Raw genomic sequence first — 25,149 nt, forward strand, 5'->3', positions numbered from 1 at the left:
AAATAATTTGAATGCTTCATGGACTAAAATGGCTTTTATACAGCCTCCATTCTTAAGTATACTTTTGCTCTTTAAAGAATGAGTAGTTTGGAGTATGGTTTTCTCAGTGCTAATACTGTGCCAGTAGCTACTTGGTACAAAGTTTTGGAGCCCGCTCAGCCAGCGAGCATGGCTCCAGCTCATATTAAATAGCTTGGATGCAACTGGTCATGCCTGGAATGGGAGGAGAGTGCCTGATTCATTCTTAGGAGAGAATGTCGGAGATGCAAAAGAAACCCAACTTATGGAAAACCTTAATTATTCACCTGATAAGTTTTTTATTTAAGTTGGGTTTTTGTTTTTTGATTTTTGGGGGTTTTTTGTTCTTGTTTTATCAGGAAAATAGTTGAATGAAGAGGGTTGAGGAAAGCTATTGTGACCATAGAGTTGGCCATGGCCAGTGTGCGGTAGCAAAACTAGGAGCCAGAGGGGCAGTGAGGCGGATGGAGTAGTCAAGATCTAGAATAATCATTGTGAAAATCAGGCGAATCGAGAGAACAATGCAGAGACCAGGAGGAGGAGGCATTAATAAACTAGATGTGAGTGTGCAGGGTGGTGGTGCATCTGTCCCTTCCCATTGCCAAGTGATGGAAGACATGACCCCCAGAGGCCTGTGACCCTGTGGATCTCTACCCGTAGTCAGTGTCCTGCCACACACAGTGGCAGCGGGCCAGGGAGGGGATACCTTAATGACACTGTTGAGAAAGCAGAAGACCTGCAGACCAGGTTTATTCATTTATCAGATGCTACCCATGAGTCACAAACCCAAGGGCCATGCTGGGGCCTAGGCACAGAGGCGTCCTCCTCCTCAGGGCAGTCCGCTCCTTACAGTCCAATGTGACAAGTGCTGGAGAGCTCCACAAGAGATACCACCTCCAGGTTGGGGTGATCAGGGAGACCCCATGTCAAGGCCATGGCTGGAAGCACTGCTCAGGCCCTCTCACAGGATGCTACATGCACAGGTGCTGGGTAATCTGAGCCGCGCTCTCAAACTCCCCCAGTGCAGCCCACAATAAGAGACACGTTTTACCTGGCGGCCCAGGGTGCTGGTGTGCAGTGGTCTCCAGTTTCTCCTGTCTTGTCTAAATAAATGAATACTGATTGGTATCCACAAAATTGATTTTGTATCCCAGAGCTTGAAAAGCACTGTTGTGTAGACAGGGAAGGGTAACACAGCACCCACCCGGCTGGCCACCCCTACACAAAGAACCCCAGAGCTTATGAGGTGCAGAGTAGCCATAGTGAAATGGTTAGAAGAAAGGGGCCTTCTAATCTAGACCCCACGTGGACAACATTTGCTGCAGCAGCTGGAATGGGAAAGAGCCTGCCTCAGGCTTTAGGATTTGGGAATAACTGGCAGGTTTGCCTGGCTTGAGCAAGTGGCTAATCTTTGCAGCACATTGCTGTGGTTTCCAGCACATTTATGGAAAGTGTGGTGCTGGTCACCAGGGATAGTCTGGCCTTCCCTCCCATTTGCTGTGCTACTTGTATTGCCTTTGGGCTCCAAAGGCTGGGCCGGCAGAACCTAATGACTAGAATTTATGGTCGGGCACTGGGGCAGGGGATAGCCAGTGTATCCACAACATAGCTGAGCACTGGGGATGGGCAGGACAGGGAAGATGTGCTTGTGCAGCAGAAATTATTCTTAATGATAGCAGTTCTAATATTTCAGTTTGATTACATCGAATGTGCATGACGAAGAGGCTCAGTGTCTTAAATGGCTATTTACTGGGTCTGTCCTAATACAGTGTACAAAAATAAAGCACCCCCAAGCACAGCATTCAAGGGTCTCAGTGGTGAGTAAAAATGAGCTTGCACATGATCTCTGAATCCCAAAGCCGGAGCAGCAGGTGGTGCCTGGGCACATCTTACCAGCAGTGGGGGGCCTGACCTGTGTGCTGATCCTCAGGGACCTGACTGGAAGAATCTAGGTGGGCTGGGAGTCACGGGGCAACAAGTGTTGATAGATTCTAAAGATCATTTGCACCCTCCTGCAGGGTACCAGGCAGGACAAGATTCCCCCTGACTGATGTGGAGCGAGAAAGATGCGGCTGTGGTCTGCAGGGGAGGGGAGGAACTCTTTTGGTACATGGAGGTCGGCTGGAATTGGGAGTTGAGGTACCATTGCCCTTAAACACGGGTCTCCTAAGGAGGATTGTGTGATGGGTTGCTCTTTGAAACAGTGGGGTATAATTAGCTTGAAAGTAAGTACGAAGCTCTAAAGACAGATTTGTGGGTAGAGAGATTTGGGAGCAGCCTGCCATGGAAGACAAAGGAAGGCATCCGGCAGAGAAAGCAGAGCCCACTTCAGCACTTCAGAACACAACGTGCAACACCTGGCCCTCTCCAGTTGGAGAGTGTTCCTTCACCTTGAGAAGCCACGGGGGCCTTTGCCGTGGAAGCCCACTCTGTTGGGGTGGGGATGGCAGTGTCCAGGCACTTTTCAGTGGCATTTGGGTGGAGCCCCTGCCTGGCAAGTTCCTCCTGGAGGGGTTGGGCTGATGAATACCAGAGCTCTGTCTGAATGTGGCGATTGATTATAAGCATTTTCATCCTAATTCCCCACTGAGCAGTTGCTTGTTGGTTTATGTATGGCCTCTTGAAGCTAATCGTTAGTTAGGTGATTTTATTTTTAGGGCCAGGTCTAAAACGTGGCTGTGAATAAATTCTTTCTTGATCTCAGGCAAAAAGAATGACTTTGATACTGAGCAATGGGAAGAAAACTTGCAGCCAGTTCTGCTATAATGCAACATACGCATCCCTAAAAATTGCCACACTATGCAAAATCATGCACTAAACAGCACCAGGCTTATGTGGGAAATGGAGAAGGAAACTTTGTCATTGGCATATTTAACAATAAGATAGGACCCTAATAAAAGTGGTGCTACAATTTGACATATTAAATGGTTAAGAAAGCCATAAATACTGCAATAGATGTAGCACTGTATCATGAAGAAGGTGCGTAGTCTTATGCTGGAAGTGGGTGTGGGAAGGGTCAGCGCATCGGTTACTGTAAAGCAGTGAAAGGGGGATCTGAAAGCACATGGAAGGCAGCGGTGGCTATTGGAGGCACGGGTTTTGTGTATTCCTGCCCACCCAGAGTCCCCGGCGTGCGGTTGTGCATGCACCAGCCTTCTCCAGACAAAATCAGGCATGATACACGAAATCTGCAGTGTGCTCGAAACTGTTCCTAATCTACCCATCCTGTTGAAGCAGAACTTTATAGCAGCACTGACCATATTTTACTGTCTTTTATGAAGACAGCTAAGAATAAGCATACATAGCCTTAAATCCAGAGATCCCTACGGACAGGGACCTGTATTTGAAGGAGTTTGGGCAGACACTTTTATAATTATTTACAAAGAATTGATTCATTTAACATGTTATGGGAGGAAAAGGATATAATGTTTAAAGCCTCCCTTCCACGTTCATTTGAAAAGTTTTCTGTTAATTCAGTTTGCAGATTATATAATCTGAATAAAGTGGTAGGCTTCTGTATGGTTAAATAGGATTAGGTTCAGTAGGTATGGGGGACAATGTGTTGAAATGTTAAACTCTGTAAAGGTGTGTTAATGATTCTATAGACACTGGGGCACCGAGGTGGCTCAGTCACTTGACCCTTTATTTCGGCTCAGGTCATGTTCTCATGGTTCATGGATTGAGCCCCAAATCAGGCTCTGTGCTGAACAGCACAGAGTCTGTTTGGGATTCTCTCTCCCCCTCTCTCTCTGCCCTTGCCCCTTTCCCTTTCATTCTCCCTCCCTCCCTCTTTCTCCCTCTCCCTCTCTCTCTGTCTCCCTCCCTCCCTCCCTCACCCCCCAAAATAAATAAACTTTGAAAAGTAATAATTCTGAGGCACCTGGGTGGCTCAGTGGTTAAGCATCTGCTTCAGCTCAGGTCATGATCTCGTGGTTCGTGAGTTCAAGCCCCACATTAGGCTCTATGCTGACAGCTCAGAGCCTGAAGCCTGCTTTGGATTTTGTGTCTCCCTCTCTCTCTGCCTCTCCCCTGCACACACTCTCTTTCTCAAAAATAAAAAAAAAATTCAAAAAACATTTTTTAAAAAGTAATAATTCTGTAGATACTGTAGTATTTGTTCTCTAACTTTAGACTAAAGTAACAGTCAGCAGGTTTTGAACTTTTCTTGCACCTGAACCCATACTTCCTTGAATTTGCCAACTTTTGATTAAACAACCATAAACTAAAATACACTTAGGGAAATACCAATAAATCTTTACCTATTTAAAAATAATATCCCAGAAGTTTTTTGTCTGGATTTTGGTTGCTGTAGTCTGTTTTCAAGTGGTTTTTACCCTGATATCAGTAAATTGTAAAAATTTACAAAATACCAAGAATATAAAAATTACCCATATCTCTATCACTAAGAGCCATTATTGACTTTTTTATGTATTTACATTTTTAGTAAACTCACATGTAAGCATTGTTGATTACACTATAATACCTTTTGATACGTTTAATTTTCATTTCTGTGCTGTGTAATTTTGGTTGTAACAAAGTAATAGAACACAAGCTTGAGAACAGATCTGCAGATACAACCCAACTTTCAGATGTCATGTGGTTTTTTTTTTGTTGTTTTTTTTTTATTATTTTTTTTTTATTTTTTAATATATGAAATTTACTGTCAAATTGGTTTCCATACAACACCCAGTGCTCATCCCAAAAGGTGCCCTCCTCAATACCCATCACCCACCCTGCCCTCCCTCCCACCCCCCATCAACCCTCAGTTTGTTCTCAGTTTTTAACAGTCTCTTATGCTTTGGCTCTCTCCCACTCTAACCTCTTTTTTTTTTTTCTTTCCTTCCTTCCCCTCCCCCATGGGTTTCTGTTATGTTTCTCAGGATCCACATAAGAGTGAAACCATATGGTATCTGTCTTTCTCTGTATGGCTTATTTCACTTAGCATCACACTCTCCAGTTCCATCCATGTTGCTACAAAAGGCCATATTTCATTTTTTCTCATTGCCACATAGTATTCCATTGTGTATATAAACCACAATTTCTTTATCCACTCATCAGTTGATGGACATTTAGGCTCTTTCCATAATTTGGCTATTGTTGAGAGTGCCGCTATAAACATTGGGGTACAGGTGCCCCTATGCATCAGTACTCCTGTATCCCTTGGATAAATTCCTAGCAGTGCTATTGCTGGGTCATAGGGTAGGTCTATTTTTAATTTTCTGAGGAACCTCCACACTGCTTTCCAGAGCGGCTGCACCAATTTGCATTCCCACCAACAGTGCAAGAGGGTTCCTGTTTCTCCACATCCTCTCCATCATCTATAGTCTCCTGATTTCTTCATTTTGGCCACTCTGACTGGCGTGAGGTGGTATCTGAGTGTGGTTTTGATTTGTATTTCCCTGATAAGGAGCGACGTTGAGCATCTTTTCATGTGCCTGTTGGCCATCCGGATGTCTTCTTTAGAGAAGTGTCTATTCATGTTTTCTGCCCATTTCTTCACTGGGTTATTTGTTTTTCGGGTGTGGAGTTTGATGAGCTCTTTATAGATTTTGGATACTAGCCCTTTGTCCGATGTGTCATTTGCAAATATCTTTTCCCATTCCGTTGGCTGCCTTTTAGTTTTGTTGGTTGTTTCCTTTGCTGTGCAGAAGCTTTTTATCTTCATAAGGTCCCAGTAATTCACTTTTGCTTTTAATTCCCTTGCCTTTGGGGATGTGCCGAGTAAGAGATTGCTACGGCTGAGGTCAGAGAGGTCTTTTCCTGCTTTCTCCTCTAAGGTTTTGATGGTTTCCTGTCTTACATGCAGGTCCTTTATCCATTTTGAGTTTATTTTTGTGAATGGTGTGAGAAAGTGGTCTAGTTTCAGCCTTCTGCATGTTGCTGTCCAGTTCTCCCAGCACCATTTGTTAAAGAGACTGTCTTTTTTCCATTGGATGTTCTTTCCTGCTTTGTCAAAGATGAGTTGGCCATACGTTTGTGGGTGTAGTTCTGGGGTTTCTATTCTATTCCATTGGTCTATGTGTCTGTTTTTATGCCAATACCATGCTGTCTTGATGATGACAGCTTTGTAGTAGAGGCTAAATTCTGGGATTGTGATGCCTCCTGCTTTGGTCTTCTTCTTCAAAATTACTTTGGCTATTCTGGGCCTTTTGTGGTTCCATATGAATTTTAGGATTGCTTGTTCTAGTTTCGAGAAGAATGCTGGTGCAATTTTGATTGGGATTGCATTGAATGTGTAGATAGCTTTGGGTAGTATTGACATTTTGACAATATTTATTCTTCCAATCCATGAGCATGGAATGTCTTTCCATTTCTTTATATCTTCTTCAATTACCTGCATAAGCTTTCTATAGTTTTCAGCATACAGATCTTTTACATCTTTGGTTAGATTTATTCCTAGGTATTTTATGCTTCTTGGTGCAATTGTGAATGGGATCAGTTTCTTCATTTGTCTTTCTGTTGCTTCATTGTTAGTGTATAAGAATGCAACTGATTTCTGCACATTGATTTTGTATCCTGCAACTTTGCTGAATTCATGTATCAGTTCTAGCAGACTTTTGGTGGAGTCTATCGGATTTTCCATGTATAATATCATGTCATCTGCAAAAAGCGAAAGCTTGACTTCATCTTTGCCAATTTTGATGCCTTTGATTTCCTTTTGTTGTCTGATTGCTGATGCTAGAACTTCCAGCACTATATTGAACAACAGCGGTGACAGTGGGCATCCGTGTCGTGTTCCTGATCTCAGGGAAAAAGCTCTCAGTTTTTCCCCGTTGAGGATGATGTTAGCTGTGGGCTTTTCATAAATGGCCTTTATGATCTTTAAGTATGTTCCTTCTATCCCGACTTTCTCAAGGGTTTTTATTAAGAAAGGGTGCTGGATTTTGTCAAAGGCCTTTTCTGCATCGATTGACAGGATCATATGGTTCTTCTCTTTTTTTTTTGTTAATGTGATGTATCACGTTGATCGATTTGCGAATGTTGAACCAGCCCTGCATCCCAGGAATGAATCCCACTTGATCATGGTGAATAATTCTTTTTATATGCTGTTGAATTCGATTTGCTAGTATCTTATTAAGAATATTTGCATCCATATTCATCAGGGATATTGGCCTGTAGTTCTCTTTTTTTACTGGGTCTCTGTCTGGTTTAGGAATCAAAGTAATACTGGCTTCATAGAATGAGTCTGGAAGTTTTCCTTCCCTTTCTATTTCTTGGAATAGCTTGAGAAGGATAGGTATTATCTCTGCTTTAAATGTCTGGTAGAACTCCCCTGGGAAGCCATCTGGTCCTGGACTCTTATTTGTTGGGAGATTTTTGATAACCGATTCAATTTCTTCGCTGGTTATGGGTCTGTTCAAGCTTTCTATTTCCTCCTGATTGAGTTTTGGAAGAGTGTGGGTGTTTAGAAATTTGTCCATTTCTTCCAGGTTGTCCAATTTGCTGGCATATAATTTTTCATAGTATTCCCTGATAATTGTTTGTATCTCTGAGGGATTGGTTGTAATCATTCCATTTTCATTCATGATTTTATCTATTTGGGTCATCTCCCTTTTCTTTTTGAGAAGCCTGGCTAGAGGTTTGTCAATTTTGTTTATTTTTTCAAAAAACCAACTCTTGGTTTCGTTGATCTGCTCTACAGTTTTTTTAGATTCTATATTGTTTATTTCTGCTCTGATCTTTATTATTTCTCTTCTTCTGCTGGGTTTAGGCTGCCTTTGCTGTTCTGCTTCTATTTCCTTTAGGTGTGCTGTTAGGTTTTGTATTTGGGATTTTTCTTGTTTCTTGAGATGGGCCTGGATTGCAATGTATTTTCCTCTCAGGACTGCCTTCGCTGCATCCCAAAGCGTTTGGATTGTTGTATTTTCATTTTCGTTTGTTTCCATATATATTTTAATTTCTTCTCTAATTGCCTGGTTGACCCACTCATTCGTTAGTAGGGTGTTCTTTAACCTCCATGCTTTTGGAGGTTTTCCAGACTTTTTCCTGTGGTTGATTTCAAGCTTCATAGCATTGTGGTCTGAAAGTATGCATGGTATAATTTCAATTCTTGTAAACTTATGAAGGGCTGTTTTGTGACCCAGTATATGATCTATCTTGGAGAATGTTCCATGTGCACTCGAGAAGAAAGTATATTCTGTTGCTTTGGGATGCAGAGTTCTAAATATATCTGTCAAGTCCATCTGATCCAATGTATCATTCAGGGCCCTTGTTTCTTTATTGACTGTGTGTCTAGATGATCTATCCATTTCTGTAAGTGGGGTGTTAAAGTCCCCTGCAATGACCACATTCTTATCAATAAGGTTGCTTATGTTTATGAGTAATTGTTTTATATATCTGGGGGCTCGGGTATTTGGCGCATAGACATTTATAATAGTTAGCTCTTCCTGGTGGATAGACCCTGTGATTATTATATAATGCCCTTCTTCATCTCTTGTTACAGCCTTTAATTTAAAGTCTAGTTTGTCTGATATAAGTATGGCTACTCCAGCTTTCTTTTGGCTTCCAGGAGCATGATAAATAGTTCTCCATCCCCTCACTCTCAATCTAAAGGTGTCCTCAGATCTAAAATGAGTCTCTTGTAGACAGCAAATAGATGGGTCTTGTTTTTTTATCCATTCTGATACCCTATGTCTTTTAGTTGGCGCATTTAATCCATTTACATTCAGTGTTATTATAGAAAGATATGGGTTTAGAGTCATTGTGATGTCTGTATGTTTTATGTTTGTAGTGATGTCTCTGGTACTTTGTCTCACAGGATCCCCCTTAGGATCTCTTGTAGGGCTGGTTTCGTGGTGACAAATTCCTTCAGTTTTTGTTTGTTTGGGAAGACCTTTATCTCTCCTTCTATTCTAAATGACAGACTTGCTGGATAAAGGATTCTCGGCTGCATATTTTTTCTGTTTAGCACACTGTAGATATCGTGCCAAGCCTTTCTGGCCTGCCAAGTTTCAAAGGAGAGATCAGTCACGAGTCTTATAGGTCTCCCTTTATATGTGAGGGCACGTTTATCCCTTGCTGCTTTCAGAATTTTCTCTTTATCCTTGTATTTTGCCAGTTTCACTATGATATGTCGTGCAGAAGATCGATTCAAGTTACGTCTGAAGGGAGTTCTCTGTGCCTCTTGGATTTCAGTGCCTTTTTCCTTCCCCAGTTCAGGGAAGTTCTCAGCTATAATTTGTTCAAGTACCCCTTCAGCACCTTTCCCTCTCTCTTCCTCCTCTGGGATACCAATTATGCGTATATTATTTTTTTTTAGTGTATCACTTAGTTCTCTAATTTTCCCCTCATACTCCTGGATTTTTTTATCTCTCTTTCTTTCAGCTTCCTCTTTCTCCATAACTTTATCTTCTAGTTCACCTATTCTCTCCTCTGCCTCTTCAAGCCGAGCCATTGTGGTTTCCATTTTGTTTTGCATTTCGTTTAAAGCGTTTTTCAGCTCCTCGTGACTGTTCCTTAGTCCCTCGATCTTTATGGCAAGAGATTCTCTGCTGTCCTGTATACTGTTTTCAAGCCCAGCGATTAATTTTATGACTATTATTCTAAATTCACTTTCTGTTATATTATTTAAATCCTTTTTGATCAGTTCATTAGCTGTTGTTATTTCCTGGAGATTCTTCTGAGGGGAATTCTTCCGTTTGGTCATTTTGGAGAGTCCCTGGCGTGGTGAGGACCTGCAGGGCACTTCCCCTGTGCTGTGGTGTATAACTGGAGTTAGTGGGCGGGGCCGCAGTCCGACCCGATGTCTGCCCCCAGCCCACTGCTGGGGCCACAGTCAGACTGGTGTGTGCCTTCTCTTCCCCTCTCCTAGGGGCGGGATTCACTGTGGGGTGGCGTGTCCCGTCTGGGCTACTTGCACACTGCCAGGCTTGTGTTGCTGGGGATCTGGCGTATTAGCTGGGGTGGGTAGGCAAGGTGCACGGGGGGTGGAGGGGCAGGCTTAGCTCACTTCTCCTTAGGTGATCCACTCCAGGAGGAGCCCTGTGGCAGCGGGAGGGAGTCAGATCCGCTGCCGGAGGTTTGGCTCCGCAGAAGCACAGAGTTGGGTGTTTGCGCGGAGCGAGCAAGTTCCCTGGCAGGAACTGGTTGCCTTTGGGATTTTGGCTGGGGGATGGGCGGGGGAGATGGCGCTGGCGCCTTTGTTCCCCGCCAAGCTGAGCTCTGCCGTCCGGGGGCTCAGCAGCTCTCCCTCCCTTTGTCCTCCAGCCTTCCCGCTTTCCGAGCAGAGCTGTTAACTTATGACCTCCCAGACGCTAAGTCGCGCTTGCTGTCGGAACACAGTCTGTCCGGCCCCTCCGCTTTCGCCAGCCAGACTCAGGGGCTCTGCTTGGCCGGCGAGCCGCCCCTCCGCCCCGGCTCCCTCCCGCCAGTCCGTGGAGCGCGCACCGCCTCGCCGCCCTTCCTACCTTCTTCCGTGGGCCTCTAGTCTGCGCTTGACTCCTGAGACTCCCTTCTGCTAATCCTCTGGCGGTTTTCTGGGTTCTTTAGGCAGGTGTAGGTGGAATCTAAGTGATCGGCCGGACGCGCTGTGAGCCCCGCGTCCTCCTACGCCGCCATCTTCCGCCAGATGTCATGTGGTTTTAATTAGAGTTAGGTTAAAAGCTTGGCATATGTAACATATAATGTAAACAGTAGCTGCTGTGAAACACTTACTGACCTGTATGTTAACAGTCTTCATAAACATCCTGATAGTGGCTGCTTTCTATGTGTCAGGTGCACATGTCCCATTGGTCATTTAACCATTTCCTTACTCTTACAATTACGGCTCTTTCCAGTTTCTCCATTTTAAAGATAAAATTATTTGAATACCTTTTATATGTGAAAATATCCCATATAATTTCTTTTCTGTTAGAGTGTAATTCTAAAAATGGAATTACAAGGACAAAGGTTGATGGACACATCTTACAGAATTGCTCTCTAGAAAGGTATCCATATATGTATGTGTGCTCTTCACCAGCCCTGATTTAATTGCCATATTTTAAGATTCCTAATTTATAGGTAGAAAAGATTATTTCATTTTTTATTTGGGAGATCAGTTTTTCATGTTTTGGTGTTTTCATTCCATTGAAAGCATTTTTCTGTGCTCATCTTGTGTGTGTGTATGTATCTGTGTTTCATTTTCAGTAAAGACATAAAATGACTGTTCCAAGAAAATTACTCGGTTTTTGATTACCACTTATTGAATGATCTTTACCAATCCTGTTTATTTGTAATACACAGATTGTCATCCTAGGAGCTAGTCCTTGGTTAATTCTAGTTGGTCATTTTCCCCTAGAGTAGAATCATGCCCTTAATAGTTATGAATATACAACTAGCAAGGTACGTATCGCTCATTATTCTCTTCCAAAATTTCTTAGCTTGTCTTCCCGCCAAATCTTAGTCACCGGGGTTGCAATTGGAAGTCTATTAGAATTGAAATTGAGAAAGATAGCTTTGCAGTATTTAATGTTAATAAAATGGGACCATGGTGTCCCAAGAAATAAGTAAAATTGGTGTGTGGTTTTGTGTCATCATGTCAAGTTCTGACATCAGAGTTAAATTATCCTCTTTGCAAAATGAACTTGGTAGATTTCCTTCTTTCCTCGGAACTTTGAAACTGTTTTCTTTTGTACTCAGCTGCTCCTACCTTGCCTAGCCCCAAATAACTTTACTTGTATCTTTCCTTCCTTATTTTTTCTCTTTGTTTCTGTTGTAGCTGAGCTCAGTCTTGAGAATTCATATTTTTCCAGAAAGATGTCAATTTCTTGAAGATACTCTAATGTATTTATGTAGTGTATACACAGTGGTTTTTATTCATTCTGGTTAGGTTGATGTGAACTCAGGGGAGAGTTGGGGGGGGGTGGGATTAGCCAATTACTACCTCCTTTTAGTTAATTAAACTTGATATATAGTCTGTGTAGGTTCACTTTTACCCACATGTTTATCAGTTCTTTTGTGTATATATCCAAGCTTCTTTCTGCTAGCATTTTCCCTGAAGAACTTCCTTTAGCATTTCTTATAGTGTGGGTCGGCTGGCTACAGATTTTCTCAGCTTTTGTCTAGAAAAGTTTTTATTTCTCCTGTTTCTGAAAGACAGATATGGTGCATGTGTGCTGTAAGCTTTTTATTTCTTACTTCATGCACTTTAAAGATGCCATCCCTTTCCTGCTTTTTTCTTTCTGTCTGCTTTGAAGATTTTCTTTTATCACTAGCATTTGCAGATTGATTATTATGTGCCTTACTGTGGTTTTCTGTTTATCTTGATTGGTATTTGTTAAGCTTCTTGGGTCTGTAAGCTTCTGGTTTTCATCGAATATGGAAAACTTTGAGCCATTATTTCTGCAAATGTTTTTACACACTTGCACACACCCTTTCTTGGACTCAAATTATGCATATGCTAGATGCTCTGATAGCCCACACCCAGGCTCTACTCTGTTTTTTCTTTTCTCTCTGTGTTTCATTTTGGATAGAATCTGTTGGTCTTCAAGTTCTCTGATCTTTCTTTTTTTCCCCCTCTGATCTTATCTTGCACAGCATCTAATCTGTTAAACATACCTAATGAAATTCATATGTTTGTGTTATCTTTTAAATTTTTAAAAAATATTTTTTAATGTTTATTTTTGAGAGAGAGAGAGAGTGTGAGTGGGGGGAGGGGTAGAGAGAGGGGTGACACAGAATCCGAAGCAGGCTCCAGGCTCCAAGCTGTTGTCAGCACAGAGCCCGATGCAGGACTTGAACTCATGAACTGTGAGATCATGACCTGAGCTGAAGTTGGTTGCTTAACCGAGTGAACCACCCAGGCACTCCTGTCTTTTAAATTCTTGAGCACACTGAGGTTGTTTATAAGTTTTGGAAATGTCCTTTTCTCTTATTTCATCATCTTTTATTTTTAGATCTCTTTCTATTAACTGATTTAGTCTTGGTCATCGGTCCGATTTTTCTATTTCTTAGCATATCTAGTAATTTTTTTGGCTGTTACACACTGGGACTTCTACATTTTGGGGCGCTGGATTTTCTTGTCCACTTTTTTAAGTGTTAGGTTTGTTCTGACAGCCAATTTTTACTTGCAAATCTGATCCTTCGAAGGCTTATTTTTAAGTGTTGTTAGTGCAGTTCTAGAGCTAGAGTACTTCCACTACTAACATGTGCCTGTTCCAGGGTCTCGACCCAGTGTCCCTCTCCACTCTGGCTGGGGATTACACCAGCCCTGTGTGTGCTCTGGCAGTTACATGTTCATAGGTAATTTTTTCCTCAAAAGTTGTTGGTCTGCCAACCTTGTGGAGTTTCACCTCATGCATACTGAGATTGGTGTTCAGCAAGGACTCAAGAGGATCCATAAGCAGTTCTGGAACTTTCTGTGTAGCTCCCTCCTTTAAAGTACCCTGCCCCACAAATTAAAGCCTTCTGGGCTCCTCCTGATTTTAGCACTTTTGCTGAGCTGCACGCAGTGTCCCTGTACCTACCGTGTGGAAATAGCCTCCAGGCAGAAAGTCTGGTTCCCAGCTTTCACACTGGGAACGTGGTCCTGCACTGTCTGTTGTCCAGCTTCTGAAATAGTTGTTTGGTAGATTTTGTTCAGTTTTCTACTCCTCGCTGGCAAGTAACGAAATGCAGCTACTGTTTCTCTCTTAAGTTTAGAAGCAGAAGGCACATTTCGTTTTTAGAGAGACATGCTTTTTGAAGCAGTGAATTCTAACAGGTTAACAAATACATGTTTGAGGGTATTCTTTTTACTCTCGAGCATGTTAAAAGAAAACCATTTATTAGGAGAGGCACTAAAGTGGGTTTTTTCCTGGCTTTTATGCCAATAAATCCTAGGAAGGCATTTAGTAGTCTCTGAATCCAAATCCTTAAGGAACTGTCCACTCAGAACATTTGCTCTGCTTTTTCGTCAGAGCTGTGGGTCCAGGGAGTCACAGAGAATTTTCACACAGTTTATGTGTGGAGGATATTTTTTCCTGAATCTCGGTGTTTACCTTTTTTAGATTGGTCATTAGCAGTTGATTTTGCTCTAAAGGATAGCACCTGCTGTCCCGAGGTTGGCACCAGGTGATCAGCTAGCTGTGTGACGCTGGACAGGCCACTTACTTTCTCGTCCCTGAGTGAAGGGCACTGGACTGGTGGGACTTGAAGGTCCCTTACCTTCATTTATTCAGTAAATATGAAGTGTTCCAAACCCTGGGATTACATTAGTGAATGAGACACATAGAGACCCTGCTCTCACAGAGCTTAGTGGAGTACAGTGACAATATATACAATAAATAAAAAATCAAATGAGGAAGAAATACCTTTGGTGAGGAGGGCTATGGGAAAAACAAGCCAGGGTGAAGTGAATTGTGATGGGAGGGCCCGCATTAGGGGGAGGGGCTTCTCCACAAAGGCTTGTCGGCAGAGATGACATTTTGAGCTGCCGTTCAGATGAGCAGAAGGAACCAGCCATTTGAAGCTCTAGGGCAAGAACATTCTAGGCAGAGGGAAGAGCAAGTACAAAGGCCCTGGCCAGTGAAAGAATGCCATGGCTAGCTTGTCATGAGTGAGGGGCTAAGGGTTATAAATGACAGATGGGGGTGAGGTAGGGGTCAGGACCTAGCTCAGTGCTGGCAGCCTGTGATTCTGAGATGCAGTCCCACTGTGAACACTTCTCTACCCAAATACAGCACAGTCACATGGCCCTGTAGGTAGATAAGAATGGGTCCCAGGAGTCTTACTGGGTGGGCGTGATACTTGAGGCCCTAGCAGGATCACAGAGTCTGAAATCAGCATGGACTGTAAAGTGAGCCAATGCAGTTTTAACAGGGAGATGAAGGCCAAGTTCAACAATCCTGGTCAGCATGAGCCAACATGAATCCATTTCCACATTTGCAGAACCACGGATAGCTCCATAAGACTTACTGCTTCAAAGAAAGGAAAATGGGCTTTTTGTGAAGCTCACATATAAAGGCTACATAGACCCCATAGCCTAGAAATCCTGCTTCTGTGGGAAGAAGCCACCAGGAAATCTGCCTATAGAGGTAAGGAATACGTGTCTTTTAAATAGGGAAAGAAAAGAGACTGAGAGAGCAGTTCAGGGGTGGAGGGGGCTGATCCAAAGTCAGCAGGCTTTGTCCTGGCGGAAGGCAGCTAGCCAGCCTTCAACAGGCCTTCCCCTGTGTTGTTGGGTCTTTCTTGTTGTGTTCTGATACAGCACCAATTAATTCAGCTCAGGTTAGTAATTCTCAAAGATCCAGACAGCTCTCACCTGTTGTTACTAGCACACTGGCATGTGTATTCTGCAAGAACGCTGTCCTCCTGGGCAGGCTGGAGCCTCCACTCATTTCGATTTTGTCAGATCACCCTTCACCCTGAGTCAGGTGGCCTCCAGCTTTCCTCTCTGCAAAGTATTGCTTCTCATGTGCTCTCTGTTTAGGCAGGGAGAGCATTGTCAGCCATCACATCCACATCAGGGCCCTCTCACCTGCAGCTGTATCTCTGTGTTCCTGAAAACAGCATTTTAACAAATGCATGTTTTCTATTTAACAACTTTGATCTGTCTCTCATTGTATCCTACAGTCTTTTTTTTTTTTTTTTTTACCCTTCATGCTCTAGTGACACAACTTGCCTGAGTTTATTAATGGCTTCTTATCTCCCCTCCATTGCCTCTTCTCTGTTCTCCTCCACCTCTCTGAGGCACATGCCACTGTTGACATGTCCTCATGGCCACGGCAGCCTCTCCTTCCTTTGAAGGAAGCCTCTTACAGCCTCCCTGCTTCCCTGCTGCCTCCTGGCCCTACATGTGTCTCCCCAGCAAGTTCGCTCCTCTCTCCTCCCTTTGGAGCTCCTACTTCTCTATCCAACCATCCTCTCTGGGCACCAGTTCCCAAGTACTCATCTCCACCCCGACTTTTTCTGCCCCCATTCCTGGACTCTGGAGCATCTGTACCCGAATAGTAACCATGGATAAAGCCAAGTTTCTCCCCTGTCCTCATCCCCCAGCTATGTCAGACTACCCTGTGGGTGCCCCATCTCCTACACACCCAGGCTTAATGGTTCAGAGTCACCTGTGATCCAGTTCCCTGTTACTCAGAAGTTATCTGGTCATGTGGCCTCTAGCTGCAGTGGAGTCTATAGAGGATGGAGGGGACAAGGAGGCAGCAAGTGTAGACCTGGTGAGACCATGATGGGCGTGAGGAGAGAGGGCAGTGCTGAGAAGAGCAGATTAGAGGGGTATCTGAGAGCACAAGAGATTGAAGAAGGTGTTTAAACACAGATGGGGAGGGTTCTGATAGAAGAGAGATTGAAAATTAAAACAAAGAGAAAGGATCCTTGCTAGCTTCCTCAGAAGGATTCAGCAACACCCAGTGCTGCTGGTAACAACAGCTAATCCAGTGATCTTTCAGTTGGAGATACTGGCCAGCATTGGAATGAGAGAGGCCAAGGTTTGCGTTGCAGCATTGTTTGTAATACCAAACAACCATTAAATATTTGTGTTTATTGCAGTGTGGATTGGTAAAAGTAGATTATAGAACATCCATTCAGTAGACTGTTGTGCAGCCTTAGAAAAGAACAAAACATCACCTGATGATAAGACAAGTTCTAAGATACTGTCGAATGAATAAACAAGATGTGACAAAATACTGTGTCTACTAAACTATCATTTGTGTCTTTTAATGGGGGTAGAAATATTTATATTCTTATTTGCCTGTGTATATATCAAGACACAGTGGAAGGAGACTGGGAAACCAAACATGGTAGCTAACCGGGGGGGGGGGGAGGGGGGGAGGGGGGGGGGGGGGGGGGGCGGTCCTGGGCAAATGGAGAGCATGAGTGGTGGGAGACCGTTTACGGTATATCTTTTTACAGTTGTAGATTCTTGAACCATGTGCATTTATTATAACCTCTTCCAAAATTTCAAAAAATTGAATTTTTTTTAAACACCTCAAAAGCATTTCAACCAATGAAAGTCCTGTTGTTTTACCAAGGGAGATTATTTGATTTCTCTAAATGTCCATTCCCAAGTCTTTTCTGGTAGTCCTGGCTTATTTTCTTTCATTGTGGAAGAAGTATTTCTGACCTATAATTCATGTTCTTCCCCTCAGAGAACTTCTGCCAGTGCTAATTTTATTAGTAAAGCTTGATACAGTTTTCCTACATTTCTTTCCCTTTCTCCACACCCTCCCCAAAGGCTCTATATATTCCTTACCAGGTGAGATAATATTCAGAAAATTCATATGAATAATTATTTACCTTTAATACTTGAATTCTTACCCTGACATAACTTGATAATTGTAGGAAAGCATTAAATGGAACTCTTGCCTTTGTTATAAGAAATATTAGGTTCAGGAGACCATATCTTTAAGACAGCAACGAAGTTGACGCTGAGAAGCTGACACAGGAGGAAAAATTAGCAGAACATTTTATGTGGCAGGAAAGAGAACTGTCTTGAAGTTCTATTTGGAAGGCTGTTTGGAAATGTAGAACTGGGGGCAGTGGGCAGATACTCACCTCCCAGGGCATCAGAAGAAAGACCTGAGAGTCTCAAGTGCCCCACAAGGGGGCGCTGGTCTGCAGTGGTGGCCACTGCAGCAGCCCTTGGTAGACCAGCTGAAACAGGTGGTCGCCTCGCGTTTCGTTTCAGTACAAGTCATCTTGCATTCAGAAAAAAGAAACTTCAACGGAATGGCAGGTAGCTTTGGCTGGAATAGTAAGATATTTTCTTTTTTCATCCCAACTTCTCAAGCCTGGAATAGGTACTCTTCATGAGACCCCCTTCTCTTTTAATCCCATTCTCCAGTAGTCTCAAATTCTGTAGCCTGTTTTCAGCAAGTACCTTTCCATCTGTATTTTTTAGGCAAGATAAGCAAGAGGGTGATTTCCTTGTCAGACTTGGAAGGAAAACAAATGCCTTTCAAAGTAGACTTTTTAACAGCCTTGCTTTGATACATTAAATCCTGGGTTCATAATGAGCATTTTTACCCAATTCAGAGACGACACTGGGGAGGGACTCGTAGCTGGACATCACAGACCACTGTGATTTCAAACTCTCGGCAGGTACATCTCCGTTTATGGACGCGCTAACAGCCAATGGAACAACCAACATACAGACATCTGTTACAGGAGTGACAGCCGGGAAAAGGAAATTTATTGATGACAGAAGAGACCAGCCTTTTGACAAGCGGTTGCGTTTCAGTGTGAGGCAAACAGAAAGTGCCTACAGATACAGAGATATTGTCGTCAGGAAGCAGGATGGCTTCACCCACATCTTGTTGTCAACAAAATCATCAGAGAATAACTCACTAAACCCAGAGGTGAGAGACGTCCCTTGGGCTGCTTTGTGCTTCATGTTTCTCCACGCCCTTGTTTCCCGGCCAGGCTGGACGGAATCGGTGCTCTTTGTGCCCTAACTCTCCTTGTGCCCTGCCAGAGGTAGGCACGAGAAGGAAGGTGTGGCAGTCTTGCCCCGGACAACACTGTGCCTCTGGTGCAGCCGGGCAAGTGCGAATGTGCATGCCCGCCTTGTTCTCCAGGGGGCGCAGGCCTCCCCCCAAGACTCGCATATGAAACTCCTGTGTGCGCGTGCTCGTCTTTAGTCATCAGACTCTCGAAGGGCTCTTTGTTCGGACGAGATTAAAATGGCCCCGGGCCCCCAGTTATATCTTTCCTGTGCATCTTCCGCATTGTGGTGGAACTTCGTTCCCACTGCAGTGACTTGGACCCCTGTCCCTTGTGGGTAGTAGCTGGTAAAGTTGGCTTTCAAAATCCAGGGAGACTGCTGTTTGCTTGCAGAGGTTCAAAAACGAACTCAGAAATATCTAAAACACGAAGTTTTGGAAATTTATGCCCTCATATTTGTTTGTTTTCCACTTGTGAAAAGCTAGGTCAGGCTTTCTCCAGACAAGAAAACCAAACTCCACAAAGCTTGTAAGTCTGGCCAGGGTCACAGGACAAACCAGTTCAGGGTTGGTCCCCAGTACAGTTTTAGACCACAGAGTCCTTCATTGGTTATTTGCGCGTGCTTCATAGAGATCATTTTCAATGGTTTTGTGCCCTTCTAAAACAACTTGTGCTTAATATATTTGCACACCAAACTACTGGGGTTTCTGTCCCAAGTGTGGTAGGCTGGTGTTTTAAAAAAAAAAAAAAAAAAAAGGGCACGGAACCCTAGTTTCTTTCAACTGGTTGAATGTGCCACCTGCTGTCCAAACTGTAGAAATGCCAAGTGGATATCCTCTGTAACTTGCCTCATCTACTGAGAGTCACAATGACCAGAATATTAAGATAACTTAGTTTTACATGTCTTTCTAATTATATTCTGTTCATAATTAGACATGTAACTTACTCTATCCCCAGCATTCCAAATCTCAGGTTATAGGAAATACATTTGTGAATTAGTTTAAATTGTGGTAGATACAGGGAACAATATCAGTACTTTCTCTGGGTCCAGATTATCCAGTAGTGAAATTTTTCTGGGATTCTGTATCAGAAATACTCTTTGCCACTTTAACTTCTGGTGACTTCCAGGTAATGAAAGAAGTCCAGAGTGCCCTGAGCACAGCTGCTGCCGACGATAGCAAGCTTGTGCTGCTCAGCGCGGTGGGCAGCGTCTTCTGCTGCGGTCTCGACTTTATTTATTTTATACGGCGTTTAACAGATGACAGAAAAAGAGAAAGCACTAAAATGGCGGAAGCTATCAGGTATGCATAAGTGGTGTTTTCTAATGGTTGGTTTGAGTGTCTCCCTCCTTGTGTACCAATCCCTGGTAGTAGGTAGTACAGGCTCCAACAAGCCTTGTGAGTAAAATGCGTGTCTCCCTTCACTGAGAGACACTGGTATCAAAATTAATTAAATCATCTGTCTTTTCTGTGGGCCTGGCATAAATTACTGCTTGCCTTGAGCAAATAACTGATTTCAAGGCTGGCTCAAACCCAGTGAGTGCTCAGGGAATGTTCTAATGATTAGCGTGTACAATAGCATATAGCCAGAGTTTCCATTATTGTACTATGAGCACGTTCTGTCTTCAGCCCTTAAATAAAGATACATTCTCTTTCACATAATAATTTACCATTTGCTTACTCTGAAATAAATTGGCTAGGCTTTATGACAAGCTGGTTCCATAACATCACCTGAAAAGTTTGTTTTAGTACAAGTAGTACTCATTCTTGTTCAAGTTCATCCTGAGTTCCAGCTGCCCATAAAACTAGATCTTACAGAGTGAAAAGTAAGAGTTCCTTTTCTCTCACATGCTCCCCCCTCCCAGAAGCCCACCTTCATTTATGTCTTCCCAGCCTTTTTCTAAACGCTGTCAAATATGCATCACATACATATTATAGATAATACAAACTTATTTTTAGTTCTGTTAAATAAATGGAATTATACTGTGTGTTATTTTGCAACTTGCTTTTAGATATTTCCATCTCTTCCGTTTGGAGATTTTCCCCTACTATCTCCTAACATTACAAAAAAGCTTCCTTAGGATCACCTAGTTCTGTTAAGCATATACAGGTACATATTCTGTTTCCATATCCCTCACTTCTCATGCTAATCACTGGAAGTATAATCAAATGTATCTAATTATTTAGAAATTAATTTTATTTATGGAACCCAGTCACCAACCAGGAAGACCATTGGACTGCCCTACCCACCTCATTAAAATGACCTATCCCTGAATAACCCCTAAGAATGCTTTCCATATGCTTTTGCCTTGATAATGTACAGGGGGATGGAAACTTAGACACACAGACGTGCAAAGAAAACTTGGTTGGATCCTCTCCAAATCTCCAGGTACTTGGTTGAGTTGAAGTTGAGCTTCTTTGGGTGATTATTGGGCTCCACATGGCTGAGACCCTACACCAGGACTTTGGGAGCACAGGGCTTCCTGGTCCCCCAGGTCCCCCAGACCATCCTGGAAGTGCACGTCAGTATTGGTGGGAGTGCTTTATTCTATCTTGGTGGGTGTGGGGTGGACCAGGGAAGCTGGCAGACTTCCCAAGATGGCTCTGACAGGTGCTGTCCTAATTGGCCCATCAGAGGAGCTCTGGAACCCCGTAAGTTAGGGTGTCAGGGCATTAACTTGGCCTTTTATAACATTTTTAATAATTTTCAAAGTTGATCTGTTTTCTCACTGTGTACAGATAGATGTATGTATGCATACAAGAGGTTCCTTCATCTTTTTGCACATTACTAGTTTTTAGGTTATCATATGGTAATTGTTTTTCCAAAAATGGTTTGAAATTTTACCATCTGTTTTAATTAAGTATTGTCTCTGATCTAAGTAATTTCAAACTTGTTGTATCCTAGATAGGACCATCGTGTTACTCAGTTTCAAATTAAACTGCTTGATCAATACGCGTAATTCCGTAATTCCGTGACAGACTGTCAGTACTTCTAAGACAGCTTGTAGATTTCCTGATGACTAACCCATCCCAGCCTTTCAGGATGAATTACTTGGGTTTAATTTTCAATTTTTAAATACAAACTACTATGCCTCGGGCCTTGACTTTGTAGATTTTCTGTAAGCGCACACTGACTTTACACATAATACTATGATTTGGGGAGCTCTGCTCTAATAAGAAAATCAGACTTGTCGGTCAGTGCCTCCTGCGTTCTGGCTTGTTTCTCCCTGTAGATGCTCCCTGAGCTCCACTTCTTTTTTTTTTCTTTTTCTTTTTTTTTATTTTTAAGTTTATTTTGAGAGATAAAAAGAAAACACAAGTGGGGTAGGGGCAGAGAGAGGGGAAGAGAGAATTCCAAGCAGGCTCCGTGCTATCAGCAGAGCCCAACTCAGGGCTCGAACTCTTGAACCATGAGATCATGACCTGAGCAGAGATCAAAAGTCAAATGCTTAATCACCTGAGCCACCCAGTAGCCCCCTGAACTCCACTTCTAAATCTCAAGTGACTCAACCCTAGTCCAGCGACTCCTCCCATGTTGAATTGCCCTTGACAGTGGCTGAGGTTTGCACTGTTGGGATTAGAAAATGCAGAGGAAAGATGGATCAAGAGATCTCATTTGTAGAATCTTTCGGTAACCTCAGGTATTTATTTCAGGTAGTTGCCCACTCCCATTTCTTCTCCAGACCCTCCCTCTCTCCTGTCACTTTCCTCTCCCCCAACAAAAAGCTTTTCTATGCAAAGGCCAAATCCCGCTTTAGGGAAACCCACTTGGTTCTTCTTTAAATGAATATATTTTTGTCAATGTGAATTTTCCTTTATGTACTCTGGCAGGACCCAAAAATAATTAGTTATACCAGATTCACTTAACCTTTGCTCTTGCTCATTTACATTTAAATTAATTTTTATATGTATGAGATAGGCTTTACACATAAAGCTGTATATTTGTTACTTCTGTATGTCTGGTCTTGAATTCCTTAAAACTTTGGAGCAAAGAACATCACTATAGCAAGATTCCCCTATAAGAAGTGGGAAGTAGAAAGGTTAGGTTTGAACATTAGATTGTCAGGTATCTACTACACCTAATTCCATTCTTGGGGCTGCTGGTCATAACCAGTTTGCAGATCCATTATAATAAAAATATTCAGCACATTAGTGATAAAAACAAAATTATTTTGAGTCAGTTTATAATATTAGGCTTCTGAGTCTGTGGGAACCACTAGCTGCCGCTTAGTGTCTGAAGCACCAGGAGCTGCCTGGCCCCAGAAAGCAGGCACCTTCCTCCAGCATGGAGTGAGAAGAGCAGAAATGTGGGGAGACATAAAGCAGACCAGCAAATGTCCCCCAGAACCTGACCTCTCCCCACTTTAGTTCTATCCAGATATTCACAGTGAAGAGAGGGCTCCCTTGAAAAATGACCATGAACTTGCTGTTGAAACTTAATAATTTCTGCATGCTTCATTTTCCATTTTCCCCAGTTTCTAGACTATTGTTCTTGGGTGATTATCTGACTTTTTTGGTGATATCTGTGAAGTAGTAAATGCTCTTCAAAGAAATGGATAGAAGTTTGCTTTTGTTTAATCATAAGTCTTTTTAAATTCATTTTATGACAAATACAATCTCCTTCCTTCCCTGCTATACCCAACACAGCCTTTATAGCTCAGTTCACAGATAATTCACAGGAAGCTGAAATTCAAATTTGGTATGTTGCATTGCACACATTTTGGACATTCATGCATTTTAAGTTCCAAAACATACGTGCTTTCCGCTCCCCTCCCCCCAGAAGCAGTGGACAGTCCTTCCTTGAATGCCAGCTCCTGAGAGCTTGGTCCCCAGGCCCGAAAGCTGCCCCCACCTTCCTGTCTCTGGTTTGATATGTGGCTTACTGTGCAACCCCACATAGCCAAGGCTTTGTGGCTCTGGGAAGTTTCTACTAAACAGGAAAGCATTTCTAGGAAGTTTGTTGTTGTTCTAAACAGATTTCTCTGTGGATCATGCTAGTTTCTGACATGTCAGAGCTCACACGTCAGAATGGTCGGCTCTGTCCTCTGAAAGGGAAAGATGATCTTTGGTCGAGTGTACAAGTTAATTCATACCCCTCCCAGAAGCGGCCACCAGTGTTAGATTAAGTTATCGTTCCAGGCAAAAATAAAAATAACTGGGAGTGGGGAGGGGGAGATCAGTTCTAAACAATTTCTCCAGACTTTGATTTTGCAACATCTACTTTAGAAGCATTTTTTTTCTTTTATGCAAACAGAACGTGAGAAAGAATGCTGCTATGTCGAGGAATTAATTACTCTAATTATTAATTGTAGAGAATTTGACCATTTCTCTATAAAGTCACTTTCTTGTGGCAGTATTTGGTCATTTCTTTCATGTTACTCTGCCATCCCATCCATGGTTTCCAGATGTTGTTAGCATGGGAACAGTTCCTACTAGGCCCCTGTTGACATGAGGCAGATGAAAGCCGGGCGACTCCAGGGCACCAGGGGACATAATTTTGAAAACGTCTGCTCTGCATCATGGAGATCCTTTTGAGAATCATCAGTAACTAAGCTCAGAAGATGTATTTCCATCATGTCATTGACCCCAAATCTTCAAAAGGTGGCACAAGCGAAGTAGCTTCATGTAAATTGTATACATTATTCCAAGAACCTATTTAAAAGGTTTTCTGGCTCTCTTTGTATCATTAAAACCCAGTGTGATCTTTCTAACAGTGCCTCAGGCTCTCATTTAGAAAGTCTTACAGCAGCTCATTCATTTGAATGAGTCAATTCTCGTTCAGTGTGAAGATCCCACAAATCTTAGGGGACCTTGGGGGCTGGGCTGAGGTCTGCACTGGCCACAGGGTGCCTTTGAGAATAGTCCCTGGAGCTGGGCATGCAGGCTGCCAGATTCTGCAGCACATTGTCTCTCCTGTTCCTCACACATGCATGTCCCAAAACTCCCTCACCTGCCCTCCTCCAAAAAAAAAAAAAAAAAACATAACCTCTCATGTCAGTATCTGGGGAGATGGGAGACCATCTAAGATCTAAGTCAGCATTTTCAGAGATGACCTGAATAGATTTGCTCCAGCTTTTAAGTTACCGAATTACAGAGAGCAACCAGATTGTTCTCATACTGAAGACGGGGTCAGGTTTAGAATTCTGTAATTCTGATCTAGAACTCTGACTGCCCTAAAGGAATGACCTTCCATTTATGTTGGTGCATGTTTGTCCTTTTTTTCACCGTGTGAAATCATAGCAAGCAGCAACCTCTGAACATAAAATTAGTTTCTAGTGGTAGGAAGAAGATGCACATTACCAGTATGGTGTGGCACCAGCCTACCCTTAATTGAAGAGCAGCCTACTTTTCCAGTCTGATCCTAAAACAAATCCAGAAATAGCACTGGCTCAGTTCTGTCAAAATCCACGTCCTCTGTGAAGGCTGCCCAACCACTAGTCCTGCTCTCCTTTGAGATCCTGCTGTAATCGTAATCTCCACTGGGGTACACAGTGGTGTGCAGGCATGTGTCTGTGGTGCTTGCTGTTCTTTCTTGGGTCTCCTGTCTTAAACCAGCCTGGAAGTTTCTTGTATATACATCCCTCTCCCAGGTCATTCCATCTAATTCTTTTTTTTTTTTTTTAATGTTTATTCATTTTTGAGAGAAAGAGAGAAAGAGACAGAGCACAAGCTGGGGAAGGGCAGAGCGAGAGGGAGACACAGAATCTGAAGCAGGCTCCAGGCTCCAAGCTGTCAGCACAGAGCCCGATGTGGGGCTCGAACTCACAAACCATGAGATCATGAC

General features: G+C 42.9%; 1 protein-coding gene across 2 annotated transcripts in view; it reads left to right on the forward strand.

Annotated features, from left to right (window-relative positions):
- The window catches only part of LOC125916870 (chromodomain Y-like protein), an 82,808-nt gene that overhangs the window by 46,623 nt on the left and 11,036 nt on the right, over positions 1-25,149 (forward strand). For both annotated transcript variants that reach the window (XM_049623129.1, XM_049623128.1), the window contains exons 3-4: positions 18,025-18,281; positions 19,495-19,667. In XM_049623129.1, the coding sequence (XP_049479086.1) occupies positions 18,025-18,281; positions 19,495-19,667 (430 nt within the window). The remainder of the gene's footprint in view (positions 1-18,024; positions 18,282-19,494; positions 19,668-25,149) is intronic.

The sequence above is a fragment of the Panthera uncia genome, unplaced genomic scaffold, assembly GCF_023721935.1.
Source record: "Panthera uncia isolate 11264 unplaced genomic scaffold, Puncia_PCG_1.0 HiC_scaffold_1274, whole genome shotgun sequence".
In the NCBI taxonomy this organism is placed as follows: domain Eukaryota; kingdom Metazoa; phylum Chordata; class Mammalia; order Carnivora; family Felidae; genus Panthera; species Panthera uncia.